Genomic DNA, 16,347 nt, shown 5'->3' with positions numbered 1-16,347 from the left:
CAACACGTCACGCTTCAAAATTGCACCCACTCGTGGAATGGCGACAAACTTTTACCCTTAAAAATCTCCATAGGCAACATTTAAAAAATTCTACCGGTTGCATGTTTTGAGTTACAGAGGATATCTAGGGCTAGAATTATTGCTCTTACTCTACCGATCGCGGTGATACCTCACATGTGTGGTTTGAGTACTGTTTTCATATGCGTTCGCTTCTGCACGCGAGCTCGGCGGGACGGGGTGCATTAAAAAAAAATTTTATTATTTATTTTACCTTTTACTTTTTATTTTTACACAGTTTTAAAGAAAAAAAAATGTGTCACTTTTATTCCTATTGTAATAGAAAAAAAGCATGACAGGACCTCTTAAATATGAGATATGGGGTCAAAAAGACCTCAGATCTCATGTTTACACTAAAATGCAAAAAAAAAATATGTTGTCAGAAAAAAATAAAAATAAATTGGCCCTTTAAGAGCTATGGGTGGAAGGGACATTTTGACGTCGCTTCCACACTGAAGTGTCATGGAGATGGTGGGGGCCATCTTCTGCTCACTTATGTCCATGTCAGCCCAGGGGACAAACGCGATCGCCTCTGCCGCTGCCAATGACTCCAGTAAGTGGCGGAGGGCACCAGATCGCGGCAAGACGGAGGTGTCCCTCTCCTGCCAACGATAAAAGTGATCTAGCGGCGATTTCGCTGCAGAGACCACTTTTATCTTGTAGACAACCGCCGGCCGAACACAGGGATACTGGGGTTATGGCAGCTAACTGCTACCATAACAACGATATCTGTCCCCAAAGTAGGGACGTACGTCGGGGTGTGGCGGTCGGCAAGTGGTTAAAGTAATACTTTGTTGAAGCACCTCTTGGTTTTATTACAGCACTCAGTCTTTTTGAGTATGAGTCTATCGGCATCTCCTGTGCACAGCCCTCTTCATATCACCCCACAGATTTTAAATCTGATTCAGGTCTGGGCTCTGGCTGAGCCATTCTAAAACTTTAATCTTCTTCTGGTAAAGCCATTCCTTTGTTGATTTGGATGTATGCTTTGGGCCGTTGTCATGCTGAATGATGAAGTTCCCCTTCATGTTCAGCTTTCTAGCAAAGGTTTTGTGCCAATATTGACTGGTATTTGGAATTGTTCATAATTCCCTCTACCTTGACTAAGGCCCCTGTTCCAGCTGAAGAAAAAAAGCCCCAAAGCATGATTCTTCCACCACCATGCTTCATTATGGGTGTGGTATTCTTTTGGTGATGTGCAGTTTTGTTTTTGTGCCAAACATATCTTTTGGAATTATGGCCAAAAAGCTCAACCTTGGTTTCATCAGACCATAACACATTTTTCGACATTCTTTTGGGAGACTTCAGATGTGTTTTTGCAAAATTTAGCTGGGCTTGGATGTTTTTCTCCGTAAGGAAAGGCTTCAGTCTTGCCACTCTACCCCATAGCCCAGACATATGAAGAATACGGGAGATTGTTGTCACATGTACCACACAGGTAGTACTTGCCAGATATTCCTGCAACTCCTTTAATGTTGCTGTAGGTCTCTTGGCAGCCTCTCTGACCAGTTTTCTTCTCATCTTTTCATCAATTTTGGAGGGACGTCCAGTTCTTGGTAATGTGACTGTTTTCTCCCATTGATGATGACTGTCTTCACTGTGCTCCATGGTATATCTAATGCCATGGAAATTCTTTTGTATCCTTTTCCTAAATGATGCCCTTTCAATGGAGATCCTTCTGATGCTTTGGAAGCTCTCTGCTGACCATGACTTTTTGCTGTAGGATGCAACTAAGAAAATGTCAGGAAAGACCTACTAGAACAGTTAAACTTTATTTGGGGTTAATCAGAGGCACTTTAAATGATGACAGGGTTGTACTGACTCCTATTTAACATGAGTTTGAATGTGATTGCTTAATTCTGAACGCAGCTACATCCCCAGTTATAAGAGGGTGTGCACACTTATACAACCACATTATTAAATTTTTTTATTTTTACCCCCCCCCCCCCCCCCCAAAAAAAAGATTTCAGTTTGTTTTTCAATTGAGTTGTACAGTTTATAGGTCACATTAAAGGGTTACTAAATCCTCGTGTTTTTTTTTTTTTAAATAACAAACATGTCATACTTACCTCCACTGTGCAGTTTGTTTTGCACAGAGTGGCCCCGATCCTCCTCTTCTGGGGTCCCCAGGTAGCGCTAGTAGCTCCTCCCCACATCAGGAAACCACCCAGGAGAAGAGCTCTTCTTGGGGGTACCTGTGCGTGAGCGCTCTTGAGTCCAGCTTTTGCATCCATAGACACAGAAAGCCAGACTCGGCACTGCCCCCCATGTCTTTGGATTTGATTAACAGCCAATGGCTGCGCTGCTATCAATCTATCCAATCAAGAGCCGAGACCCCAGCCAGAGAGGGTGTGCACATCTCAGGCGTGGGTATAAGTGGGCTCGGGTGTGTAAAATGGGGGGGGGGGGGGGGCTGCCCAGTGACAGAATTTTTTTCACCTTAATGCATAGGATAGGAAAACACCAGGGTTTACAACCCCTTTAACCATTTTCTTACTGGGCACTTAAACCCCCTTCCTGCCAAGACCAATTTTCAGCTTTCAGCATTGTCATTTGAATGACAATTGCGTGGTCATGCAACACTGTACTGTAATGAAATCTTTATCATTTTTTTCACACAGATAGAGCTTTCTTTTGGTGGTATTTAATAGCTGTTGTTTTTTTTTTTTTGCTAAGTAAAACAAAAAGGGACCGAAATTAAAAAAAAAAAAACTGTTTCATAGTTTGTTATAAAATTTTGAAAACAGGTAATTTTTCTCCTTCACGGATATGCACTGATGGGCACTGATAGGCTGCACTGATGGGCAGTAATAGACACTGATGGGCAGTGATAGGCACTGATAAAGTGGCACTAATGGGCACTGATAGGTGGCACTAAGTACTGATGAGGCAGCAATGATAGGTGGCACTGAGAGGTGGCACTGATGGGCACTGATGGTTGGCACTGATGGACACTGATGGGTGGCACTGAAGGGCACTGATAGGTGGCACTGATGGACATTGGTAGGCACTGGTAGGTGACACTGATAGGCAGCACTGATCTGTGGCACTGACTATTAGACAGTGATGGGCATTGATTGGCAGCACTGGTGGGCATTGTTGGTTGTGGCACTGTGGGTACTAGTAGGTGGCACTGTGGGCACTGGTAGGTGGCACTGGTAGGTGACACAGTGGGCACTGGCAGGTGACATTGGTAGGCACAGCCGCGGCTTTCTAAATGAGAGACCGATGTCCCTCTTACAGAAGCCGGTCATCTGCTTTTTTTCCCCTCGCGCTGACAGCGTGAGGGGAAAAAAATACTGATTACCGAGCTTCTGTTTAGATCATGTGATCAGCCGTCATTGGCTGACCGCTGATCGGGTGGTAAGAGGCCAGGATCAACTTACTCGGATCTGTGATCGGCCGAGTCTCATAGACTCGGTGATCACAGAGCGTGCTGTGCCCGGCATGCAGGGTCGCACAGACTGCACTTGCTTGGGAGGACGTTCAGGGATGCCCTCCCGGCAATTAAGGCCCTCGCTGCAGCTGTCTTTCAGCTATAGCGCGGGTGCCAAATAGCTAAAGGTGAAAAAAGTTCTGAAATTATTTATCTTTGTCTCAGTTTTTTACATCACAGAAACCTGACATTTTAGGGATGAGTAGACTTTTTTATATCCACTGTATACATATGTATATTAGCCCTCACATTTTCCACTCGCCTACTCGCATTTTGCGAGTGGAAAATGATTTCGTGTGCTGCCTCGGAGCTGGGAGGATGAACACCACTGGCAGGCGGGTTTGAATGGGAACTGTTCTCTCAGTGATTGTCCAGGGGAAGAGAGAGGAGAGGAAGAGGCAGGCTGGGAGGATCATCATAGAGCGGGGATTGCGCACTGTAAAAGCTTGCATTCGAATTGCTGTCCACTCGCCGTCACACACAGTCCGGCCTCCTGACCTGGCACCTGTGTCAGACAGAACATGTCCTGGCATTGGACTGACCTTCTGTCTGTCACAGGCGCCAGGTAAGGAGGCGGGACTGTGTGTGACCCCCGTGGCAATCCCCGCTCTGTGACGATCCGGCCACCCTCTCTCTTCCTCTGCACAGGTCATGCTGCAATGATGAGCACAGGTCAGGCTGCAGTGATGGGCACTGGTCATGCTGCAATGATGGGCACAGGCAAGGCTGCATTGGTGGGCACTGGTTATGCTACAATGATGGGCACAGGTGAGGCTGCATTGGTGGGCACTGGTCACGCTGCATTGATGGGTACAGGTCAGGCTGCATTGATGGGCACTGGTCACGCTGCAATGATGGGCACAGGCAAGGCTGCATTGGTGGGCATTGGTAACAATGCAGCGATGAGCACAGGTGAGGCTGCAGTGGTGGGCACTGGTCATGCTGCATTGATGGGCACAGGTCAGGGTGCATTGATGGGCACTGGTTATGCTGCAATTATGGACACAGGTGAGGCTGCATTGGTAGGCACTGGTCACGCTGCATTGATGGGCATAGGTCAGGCTGCATTCATAGGTGCTGGTTACGATGCATTGATGGGCACAGCTGAGGCTGCATTGATGGACACTGCTCACGCTGCATTGATGAGTACAAATCAGGCTGCATTGATGGGCACTGGTCACGCTGCATTGATGGGCACAGCTGAGGCTGCATTGATGTACACTGATCAGTCTGCATTGATGGGCACAGATGAGGCTGCATTGATGGTCACAGGTGAGGCTGCATTGATGGTCACAGGTGAGGCTGCATTGATGGTCACAGGTGAGGCTGCATTGATGGTCACAGGTGAGGCTGCATTGATGGTCACAGGTGAGGCTGCATTGATGGTCACAGGTGAGGCTACATTAATGGGCACAGATGAGGCTGTGTTGATGGTCAAAGGTGAGGCTGCATGCATTGATGGGTACAGGTAAGGCTGCATTAATAGGCACTGGTGAGGCTGTACTGATAGGCACTGATAAAGTTGTTCATATTTATTTTTGTAACTTAATTATGCATAAAACATTTTGGTGTTATTTCATGAGATAATTTATAAGGGCACGTTGAGGGGCGGGGCATGGTAGGGGTTGGGTGTGGCAACTGGTAGCGAGTAAACCTTAAAGTGGAGGGCCACCCTGAAAAACAAAAGTACATAAAAAATTAGAAGAAAAAAAAATGAAATTTTTTTTTTTAAACTTACCAGAAATGCCTGTTGCTAGGCATATCGTCCTAATCTGCCTCTTCCTCCTCCGCGGTGATGTTCTGTCTTCTCTCCTCCATGCGGCGTCTTCTGGGTAATGGGTCGCGCTGTGTTCTGGGAACTGTGTGTCCCAGAACACAGCGTGCCCCATTCACAAAGCGTTGCGCGACTCGCACATGCGCAGTAGGAAACGGGCAGTGAAGCCACAGGGCTCCACTGCCTGTTTCCCTTAGTTGAAATGGTGGCGCCGGGACGTGGGCAGGTAAGTCTGCTTATTAAAAGTCAGCAGCTACAGTGTTTGCAGCTGCTAACTTTTAAAAAAAATTTTTTAAAGCTGGCCCTCCTCTTTAAAGCCTGGCTAGTAGCTCAGGACTTGACATTTTGAGCCCTGTATATATTATATTTATCTTGTCCCAACTCCTGCAATTGGTACTTTAACAAATAAAGGCATTAAATAAAGAAAAATGCAGAGTAATATTACTACTGCTATCAATCCCATACAGTTTGTAGAATATAATATCACAGGATCGTTGCTTTATTTTAACACCTTTGTTTTACAATTGCTGTTACCTGTATCTTTCTGTTTTAGCCTACACTTTCTGATATATTCAATTTGCATGCGTTAACTTCTTATTTTGCTTTTCGATTGAATCACATTTTCTTCTCTGCTTTTTGTTTTGTCCTCATCCTGTCTCCTCCTTTCATTTTCTTTCAGCTTTTGTTGAACAGGCTCTTTATGTCTTTGCTCTACTCCTTCCTTCTTTCATCTGCTCGGTCTTCGCTCTGTCCCTCCCTAACAATGTGGCCTTCACAACAAGCCAGGATACTTAGGTGAGGTCTTCACAACCGGATTGATCTGATAACTGCCTGTACCTTATGAACACTGTTTCCCCCAATGCTGGCTTAGCTCATTATTTTCTTGCATTTTCTTGTCTCTAAACCAGAAAATGTGCAAGCCAAGCCTCAGGGTCTCCTTTTCTTTCTATTGTTGGGACATCATTTAAAGAAAAAATGTTTCAAGATATTTGTAAATGTGTTGACATTTTTAAGCTGTAATCCAGTGTGGTATGCAGTCTTGCTTTGAAATCAGAGATGGTCACACGCCTGTATGTATTGTTCCAAGCAATCTTATGGTTTTGTGCTATTCATTTCCAGGTTCTTCCACATGACAGCAAAGCACGGCGGCTCTTTGTAACAAGTGGTGGACTTAAAAAGATTCAAGAGATCTCAGCGGACCCTGGCTCACCTCTCCAAGAGTACATCAACACTATCAATAATTGTTACCCCGAGGAGATTGTCAGGTACAGATAGATGTTCAGACTACTGAAAATGATTCCTTGCTGTACAGTTCAGGCAAAGCTTGTGGCAGGTAGCCAGTTTGGAAGTGAGAAACACACGCACTAGTAACATATGTCTTGAATGATTCTACTCTCAGAACATATGTATAATGCATCTAAGTAGCTATTTTCTACTTAATCAAAGAAAAATTTCACTACCAGCTATTTGAATTTAAACGGAATGCTTAACATAACTTCACAGAGCAATTTCGGGGAAAAAAATAAATTTTTTTGGAAAAGGACTTAGGGACTTATGTATGAAAAAAAAATGCTAACAAGAAGTTTTCTTGTAGCCCATAGCAGCCAGAATCCTTGTTTAAACCGATAAGTCTCGGAAGGTAAAAAAAAACATGATACATGAACCCAGTTTTGCCCCAGCTTACTTCTTTTTATTTTGTTTCTATGGGTCCTTAAATCACAGTGTGTGGTCACAGCATGGCGTGTGATTCTTGACCCCCTCCCCTTCCTATTTGTCATAAGAGGGGATTTAAGTGGAGATCGCTGGAGGCATATGTGTCTGGTATTGGTATCATCCTGCACTGAATCCAGTGCTGCACCAATCTCAAAAAATAACAATAAATAACAAATATCTAAATATCAAAGTCAGTAACTAATCATCCACAATAAACATGACTCCACACCACATAGAAGATTGACAACGCAAAGTTAATCTTCCAATACAATTTCTGTATGACCCCACCACTCCTTGTGATACTCCGTCCACCACGACTAGCCTCATGGGTTTGACCTAATCAGCATTCTGTCAAAATGCGATCGGTCCCTTTAAGGGGGCCAAATAATCCACTGCATTGCTTGATGGATGTCACGTCATATTCTCATCAATTCACAGAGACTGATACCCAGAATATAATTAAACAATCATAGTGTTTTCTGTAAAATCACAAATTTATTATAAAAAAAATGCAGATAAAATATACTCACATTACATTGTGCACTTATATGGGTGCACAACAGTGATCGGAACTCACATTAAGTTTCCAGGCATTTACACAATTGAGGTTGGAGTTTGTGTGCATGAACCAAATCCGCTGTGCCAACCAACACCACTAAACACAGCATAAGTGCACAATCTAACGTGTGTGTATTTTATTTGCATTTTTTTAATAATAAATTTGTGATTTTACGGAAAACATTATAATTTTTTAATTATATTCTGGGTATCGGTTTCCAGAAATTGATGAGAATATGATATGTAGACATGTGCGATTTGGTTCGTAACAAATAGATTTTTGCATGAATTTGTTAGTATTCGTACACTCGGATCAGTTCGAACATCCGAATAGCTGAAAGAACCAAAATACGAAAATTACGAATAAGCAAAATAAGGAACACGCGAAAATACGAACTTACGAACGGACAAGCTTACGAAAAAATGAAACTCCAAAACAGTAAAAGAAAGAAAACTACATCTATAACAAATGATTACATTTACATTTCGTATTTTCAATCTTTTGTCTGTTCATAATTTCATATGTTTGTATTTTCATTCGTGTGTTCGTAATTTTTTTTCTTTGTTTGCAATTTTGTTTGTTCGTGTTCTCGAATCGTTCTTTTGAATGGACAGCATAAGTGTATCTTAATATGTATGTTTCTAATTTTGTGTTCTCGAATTGTTCTTTCAATTAGACAGTGTATTAGTGAGTGATGTATCTTACTTAATATCTTTAGCCAATCAGCTTATCCCTTTTGTGTCTGAGTCACACTGCATTCCTGAATCTTTTTAGATTCAGTTGAGGAGGAGACGAGTCAGGTCTCGTGACTGAGGGAGTGGACTGGAGTAAGTACAGGACTTATTAGAAAAGCAAGCATAGAATTATTATTCTTTATTTCCTACGAAAGTACAAATCAACGAAAAAGGCAATCTCACAATAGTAACAATTACTAAATTACGAGTAGTGTATCGAATAAACAAAAATTACTATCTAACAAAATTACAAATCATTTCTTATCAAAGAAAATATAAATGTTCCGAAAATACGAACAAGTCCGAATATATGAAACCTTGCGTCTTACGAAATTACAAATCGTTAGACTAACGGAATTACGAATCATTTCGTATCAACGAAAATATATCTGTTACGAAAATACGAACGAGTCTGAATATAAAAACTTGTGTCTTATGAATCGTTAAAATTGTTTTGTTGTGCACATGTCTAATGAGGTCACATCCATGGAGCAGCACAGTGGATTATTTGGTTCTTTTAAAGGGACAGGAGCATTTTGAGAGAATGCTGAGTAGGTCAAACTCATGAGGTGGTGGACTGAATATCACAAGGAGTGGTGGGGTAACACAGAAGAGGTATTGGAAGATTCAATATAATTGTGTTGTTACTCTTCTATGTGGTGTGGAGTCACATTTATTGTGGACTTAGTTATTGTATTTTGATATTTATATATTTGTTATTTATTATTATTTTTTTAGATTGGTGCAGCGCTGGATTCACTGATTTCATTTATTTGTAATGTGTGACCTAGACCCTGTATAAATTCAGCAGCAGCACATTGGACTACATGTTGTTTCACAGTATCCACTTAATCTTGGTTGCCTTGGTGTCTTTGTTATTTTTATATCATACTACTTCAACTGCTCATTAAGATGAAGACAGTGCACACTGTGGGTATGATATATAATGTATATCCGGTTTCCAGTGGTTTATACAAGCTCTAATGACATTTTGGACAGCGGTAACCACCTCCCTGAGACTGACATCGTGCAGCGTAGTCCTTTTATTTTGATGTACATAACATTACCTTTTACTGACAGCCTGAAATATGAGGTTTTGAACAGAAGCTATAGTAACTCGTTACCTTCCACTGAACTTCTCCTGTAATGTTCAAGACGTTGTGCCACTGATCTAAGGGGCTTTCTCAACATCTTCAACATTGGTGAACAAATCCAGTTGAATGTGACTAACTACTGCTAAATATATCATGACCTGAATAAACAAGAACCTTTACAGACATATTGAATATAAGGTGTCATAGGATGCTATAGCATACCTTTATTTGTTCATTTTACCTCCTGCACAGAACTGTCCCTTAATATTCTGTGCTAATACTGACTTTCTAAAAGAGTTAATTAGAGTCTAATTAGAGTTGGGTTAGACCCCCCCCCCCCCCCCTCCACGTGGCAGTGCCTAAGATTGGTAACTGGCTGCACCAAATCTGCCTTGTGTGAAAGTGGTTTGTGTGTTCTTCCAGTATCAAAAGTTTGGGTTTTCGGGTTGATGCTGATGGCAGTTTGCAGATAAGGGTGACAAATTAATAGAAAACTGTCATCCCCAATAGGTCCTATGACTCCATTATTTGCCAATCCCGAGTTTATACCAGCTTTAAAAGATAGCAAATTTTTGAAATGGAATATGGAGGAACATGAACGGATAATACAAATCCTGAATGATGGAAATATGCCAACATTTCAGAAATTGGGGCAAGAATATAAAAATAAATGGTTTCAATATTTGCAATTGAAAGCATATATTGATCCAATAAAGATAATGATTAATAGACCATTAACTATATTTGAACAAATAGCATCAAATAAGGATAAAGCAGATAAAAAATTAGCTAAGATATATAACCTATTACTTCCTGTTGGGGATATTAAAAAAATAATAGGAATAAGGAAATGGGAGGAAGAAATGGGGCAGGAGTTGACAGAGAAAGAATGGGAAGAGATATTGGAAGGAATATATAAAGTGCCCTTAGCTATTAAGTACCAGGAAAAAAATTATAAAATTATATTAAGATGGTATAGGAGTTCTGTGGTTATGAACAGAATAAATAAAGAGAACTCTGAATTATGTTGGAGGTGTAAGATTGAAAAGGGTACTCTAGAGCACATTTGGTATAGTTGTTGGAAGATAAAAATATTTTGGGGCAAGATAATAGAACTATATCAGAGGGTGACAGGTATAAGAATAAAAGCTTATATTAAGACAGTACTGTTCTCCCATACATCTGAAAGATTAAAACAAAAAGAGATAAAATTCTTATGTCAAATAACTACAGTAGCTAAAACCGTAATAGCACGTAAATGGAAAAAAGAAGAAGGTCCAACAATAATAGAGTGGAATTGTGAGATGAGCGAAATGTTTTTCATGGAGAAACAAATTAGACAAGAGGGATATGTAGAGAAACAAATGTCAGAATATTGCAAAAAATGGGAGGAATTGAGTACCTCGAGAAACTTGGGGGGATTCATAAAAGAGAGGAGAGGGGGATGAATGGGGTGGTTTTGATATTTTGATATGTGCGGGATTTATTTATTTTTTTTTTTTTTCGTTTGAATGGGGAAATGTTGTAATGAGATAAAATCTGTATGGTAATTGTTGAATGTATGTTTTAAAATATAAAATAAAGAGAAATTTGAAACAAATTAATAGTATGACACCTTATGATATCTTCTATTCAGAACTGTCCTTACTTTATGTTTGAGATACAAAAAAAACATAGATTTGATTTAGGCCACATTCACATCTGTGAATGGGCCAAACAGCGCATCAGGGCTTCCCAGTGTTTAGCTCCATTGCCATTGAAAGCAAAAGAAGGCTGCCAACTCCTGAAGTAATTGTGGCCGCTCAGTGTCAGGCACATTCACAAGTGTGAATATAGTCTAAATATTACAGGTTTTTTTCCCCCAATTTTCTTTTTAATTGTTTAATCACATTATTGTTTATTTTTCAGGTACTATTCCCCCGGATATTCTCAGACACTTCTGGAGAGAGTCGACCATTACCAACCTGTTCTTTCCTGAATTTTTCCAATATCTTTTTATATATTGTATTTTTTATTATAGACACTGAAATATATAACTTATAGAGCTATATAAAACATTTTATACAGACTCTTTGCTGTATGTAAAAAAACACTACAATGTTTAATATCTTCATACAGTACATTGCTGGGTTTTCTCTCTACAAGTAAGATTTATGTCAAAAATAAAAAGACTAGTCAATTGATGCTGTGACAGTTTTTCTTTAATCTACATTGAACTTAATTAAATTTAATGTTTTTTTTTTTTAACATCTCTTAATGAAATTTGTTTAACTGGAATATAAATTATCACCATTACATTAACACAGGTGACTAGCCTAAGTTGTACTTATTTATCTGCAACCCTCTCTTCTCTACAACTATTCAAAATGCAGAATTTATACAGCTCATTTAAGCTTTCAGAAAGCAGGGGATGGGGAGCTGAAGTTGCATTCCACAGAGCTCAGTGAGGGGAGCTCTGACAGCTGATTGGAGGAAAGAAACACACGCCCTTCACACAGCACGCAGGAACACAGCTGTTGCTGTCAATCACAGACTGTGTTCTGGAGCTCCCTGTCAAGAAAACCCTGTCAGAAGTGACTCTTGCAAATAGCAGAAGAAAGAGGCAGCAGACAAAAATTACAATTTGTGCACTGGATTGAGACAAACACACACTATAGAGGGATATACTTTGTTCATATTGCATGTCACTGGTTTACAACTGCTTAAACTGTTTTGTTTGAGACAATTGCATTGACAGCAAGGTTGTGGAGCCGCACACCACCTCCAAAGGGTAAAATCAACTTTTTTGTTCAGCACAAGCACACACAATTCACCCAGAATCCTTCTTCTAACATGTTTGATCACCTTGCTCTATGATTAAACCCCAGTAGAGGTTGAAGCATGTTAGAGGGAGGATCCTAGATGGAGTGTATGTGTTTGTGCTGAATGATGAAAAGAATTTTATGCATTGGAAGTGGTGTGCAGCTGCAGAACTTTGCAGAATTGTGTATTGAGGGAACAAACTCCAGAGGAGTGAACACCTACAAGCTGGACCAGAGGATGGCAGAAGTCTTAGACCCCTTTCACACTGGGGTGCTTTGCAGGCGCTACAGCGCTAAAAATAAAATCTGCAAAGAGCCCTGAAAGAGCCGCTCCTCACACTGGAGCAGTGCACTGGCAGGACGGTAAAAAAAGTAATCTTTGGAGCGGTGAAGGAGTGGTGTGTATACTGCTCCTTCACCGCTCCTGCCCATTGAAATGAATGGGGCAGCGTGGCTATACCGCCGGCAAAGTGCCGCTGCAGCAGAGCTTTGCAGTGGTTTTAACCCTTTCTCGGCCGCTAACAGGGGGTAAAACCGCCCGCTAAAATGACTGTAAGGCGGCGCTAAAAATAGCACCATTTTTCCGCTGACGCCTGCACCGCCCCAGTGTGAAAGGGGCCTTAGGAACAGCTTCATCTTTTGTGATTTGCTTTTTATGCTTTAGACAGGCTAGTGTGTATTACAGTATTCTTTATATCATTATACAGGATTTATATAGCGCCAACAGTTTGTGCAGTGCTTTACAACAGAAGTTCAGAAAGTACAGTTAAAGTACAATTCAATAGAGGAGGAATCAGAGGGCCGTGCCTGTTAGAGCTTACAATCTAGGATTACTGTTACATATTAGTTCCTGTCCCCCTGAAGGGCTCATAATCTTATATCCCTACCACAATAACACACTAGGGCCAGTCTGGGAGGAAGAACGTTAACCTGCTAGTGTGTTTTGTTTTGTGTGAAAAAAGTGCATCCAATGGGGAGCGCATGTGAACTCCATGCACATGACTAGAAAATGAAAAGATGAAAATAAATTTTGCAAATTGAACATGATGTACTGCTTTAGTAAATCATTTTTTTTGTGAATGTTAGGCTATATCGGTAGGACACATAAATGCATTTAACTAATAGGGATGGCTGCCATCAAAAGAAAGTCAACATAAGCAGCTGCCAAATTTCTATGCTGACTGTTTCCTATAATTTGACTCTGTTGCTTAAAGTTTCACTAAACCCACATCATAAAAAACTATCAATAAACGGTGTATTACATGCTGTTCATACTCACTCAGTCACTATGAGATTAATTTTCTGTGTTGTGCAAAACACCTGGTTGATCCTGCTGTTCTTTATCTCCATCTTCTATTCATGTCTCCAATTCAGCTAGAGCTTTTGCAGCTGTGGTGGCCACTCTGCACTTGCTCAGTTTTTTTTTTTAGCAAGGTTCTATGCTGAGTATTTCCTCCCTATCACATCTGAGCAGCCAATGTGACTATAGAGGCATATATGGGTCAGTGATAAATGACAGCCCTCCCTCCTCCATGTCCACTTACCAGCTAATCACACAATGGGGGAGGGGTATTACATGTAGATTAATGGAGGCTTCACCTCCTTTTTATTCTAAGACAGGATGGAGTGCGGTAACACAGCCTGTGACTGGCTGAAATCCACCCACACCATGTTATTGTAAAAAAAATAATAAAGATTTAATTTCAAATATATATTTTTATGCCATGGTAAAACAGTTTATTGATATTTATTTTTATGCTGCAATCCAAAGTCTGTTTTTTTTTTTAACATGTGATCAGCTGCAAAGGACTAGAGGCTCCTCCTGCTTATGTTTCCCTGTATACAGGCAGGCAAAGAGCTGGGGCATGTGACAGCTTTTAATTGATTAGGAAAAATGTACATTTGATGTTTTTTTTTTAATCAAAATAATTAAAGTTCCATCATCCATATACAGAAAGAGAAGGGACAATATAAATTAAACAGTGTGTGTTCAGTATTACTTTAAACAAAAAAGGTGTTAGCGTGTATAAACTGTAGGTTTAGTGGTCAGGAACCAAGAAGGGTCTCCCTGTCCCTTCAGCAGCTCTTCTGTCCTTGGTGCGACTGAATGCCGAGTTGTTCTGAATGGCCAAATCTCTGACTATCCTGCCAATCTCTCTTTTGCTGAGTGAGAGAGTCCATGAAAGTGGTGGGCCAGTTGAAATGTGGAGGAGGGGGCCAGAAGGAAATTGGCAAAAAAATCTAAAGATGTTGCCGTTCAGAACAGTCCAGGATTCAGGCATAGCAAAGGCTATGAAAATTTCTGCAGATAAGTGCAGATACCTCTACGCTTTACATTTTCTGGCCGCTTTATGGTTTTTTAGGTGACTAGAATCTTGAAGTCATGTAAATGTGGAATCATTCTATAAATGGCAGAGAAGCACTGATCAGAGTGTTCTGGCGGGGGGTGGGGGGGACTACCAGAGCTAAGAGAGAGATATATTGATTCCCCCATCCACACTAAACAGCCAGCACCCACGGCTGTCATAATACCTGAACAGTGGCGGCATCTGATTGAATGCAGCCACTACTTTGCCAACAATTTTCTGCCCTAACACGGCCCCTAGGGATCAAATTATGGGCCAAAATTTGCTCTGTGTATAGCCATATCATTTTTTTTTTCAAAATGATTTTATTTGTGTCAATAAAACAGTTACAAGTGATAACAATAGTAGTAGAGATGATTATATACGGTACAATAGTCAATGTCATAAGATAATTTCCAGGTACAGTGGGAAATGACCATCTCATTGTATCACAGTTGATATCTCAGTCATAAACAATTAGTAAGAAACGTGTAGCTATATTTAATAGTTATAGCAGGTTTAAATGAGCCTAACGATGGCATGTATCACCTTAAGATGGTGGTAGGAGGATGTAGGAGGGTGTATTTATTAAGAATAGGTAGACCAAGGCAGGCCTACTCCCATCCCAAGCACCCCTAACGGGAACATACTATGCTATATGGTAGGGGATAGTGGTTATATTTCTTGGGGGTTGATCAGCGTTGATCCGCAAGGGGGAGCAGTTTATCCTCCATAGCCAGTAAAGTATGTGGCATTTAACATCTGTAAGAGTGTTGGTATTTAAATGGAGGGATGTAGTGTAAAGTGTCATAAGTTAAGCTTCATATACGAGGGGTAAGTCGGTATCGGATACAAAATGTGTGTAGTTTTAATTGGGAGTAGGTTATGTATAAAGTGGGAGAAGCTGTATGAATAGATGGGAAGGTGGGTATTCTAACCATAGCAAAGGGGGTAAAGGATTATAGGAGGCCTTGGTTTGGTCCTATTGTGGGTAGGGTTATGGATTGCATATTAAATCTTGAAACGATGGGGAATCTTTGAATTGTATCCAACAGGCCACGTATTACGGTATTTCGTCGGGTTGTCTTTGGCTTGATGGATTAAATCTTACGACCATCTTTAGCTTTAGAAATTGTTAGTCATTTAGACTCGAGTTAAACAGCTTTGGTGGTAGAAACTATTGTGAAGTGTCATTAAGGCCAGAGATCTTCTTGAAAGATTCTTTGTTTCAGATTTCCATTAAAAAATTCCTGTAAAATAGCAGTGATGAATGGGGATTGCAGTTTGCTTGTATATTCTCAAGTCTGTGATAATCTGAGCTCAGCGGTTCTGCAGCTGTTGTGGAGCAAAAAGTCCCAGCAGGCACTTCTGACCAGCAGGGCATGTATAGACTTTTAGTTCACCGATGACTAAAAAGCGATTACTATAAAAAAGTAAATTATCAGATGTTTTTAAGAAATTCCTGTCCATGTGCCATACATTACAGATACCATCCATTACAACAAAGCTCTGTGTTTGTCTAGCTGGGTCTTAATGGAGCTCTGTTATACCAGCAGCATTGAGACTCTTCTGCTCTTCAAGTAATTATACCTTTCAGTGTCTGCAATTATAAGGGAGCTGCACCTGCCTTTAATTCATCCCATTTAACTTTATTTTGTCCCAAAGATTACTTTGACCATTTTTATTAATCCTGACAATTACCTTAACCTTAATTGGGAGCTAATGCAATTAGACTGCACTAAGCACAGAATCTACAGCATAAAATACCTATGAATAGAAGAGACAGTAAAAAAAAGGGAACATGTCAGAATAGAGTCAAGGCTGCTGTACCGTT

The 16,347-nt window shown here is 40.7% G+C and overlaps 1 protein-coding gene across 1 annotated transcript in view; it reads left to right on the top strand.

The window, feature by feature from the left end:
* Positions 1-11,551, top strand: part of SPAG6 (sperm associated antigen 6) — a 151,380-nt gene extending 139,829 nt beyond the window's left edge. The window contains exons 10-11 of the mRNA XM_077490957.1: positions 6,387-6,532; positions 11,276-11,551. Of these exons, the coding sequence (XP_077347083.1) occupies positions 6,387-6,532; positions 11,276-11,345 (216 nt within the window). The 3' untranslated portion in view covers positions 11,346-11,551. The remainder of the gene's footprint in view (positions 1-6,386; positions 6,533-11,275) is intronic.
* The last annotated feature ends 4,796 nt before the right edge of the window (positions 11,552-16,347 follow it).

This window comes from Lithobates pipiens, unplaced genomic scaffold (assembly GCF_037356315.1).
Source record: "Lithobates pipiens isolate NorthernLeopardFrog02 unplaced genomic scaffold, aLitPip1_a1.2 Scaffold_19, whole genome shotgun sequence".
NCBI classification, from domain to species: Eukaryota; Metazoa; Chordata; class Amphibia; order Anura; family Ranidae; genus Lithobates; species Lithobates pipiens.
This window is presented reverse-complemented; position numbering and strand designations above follow the sequence as displayed.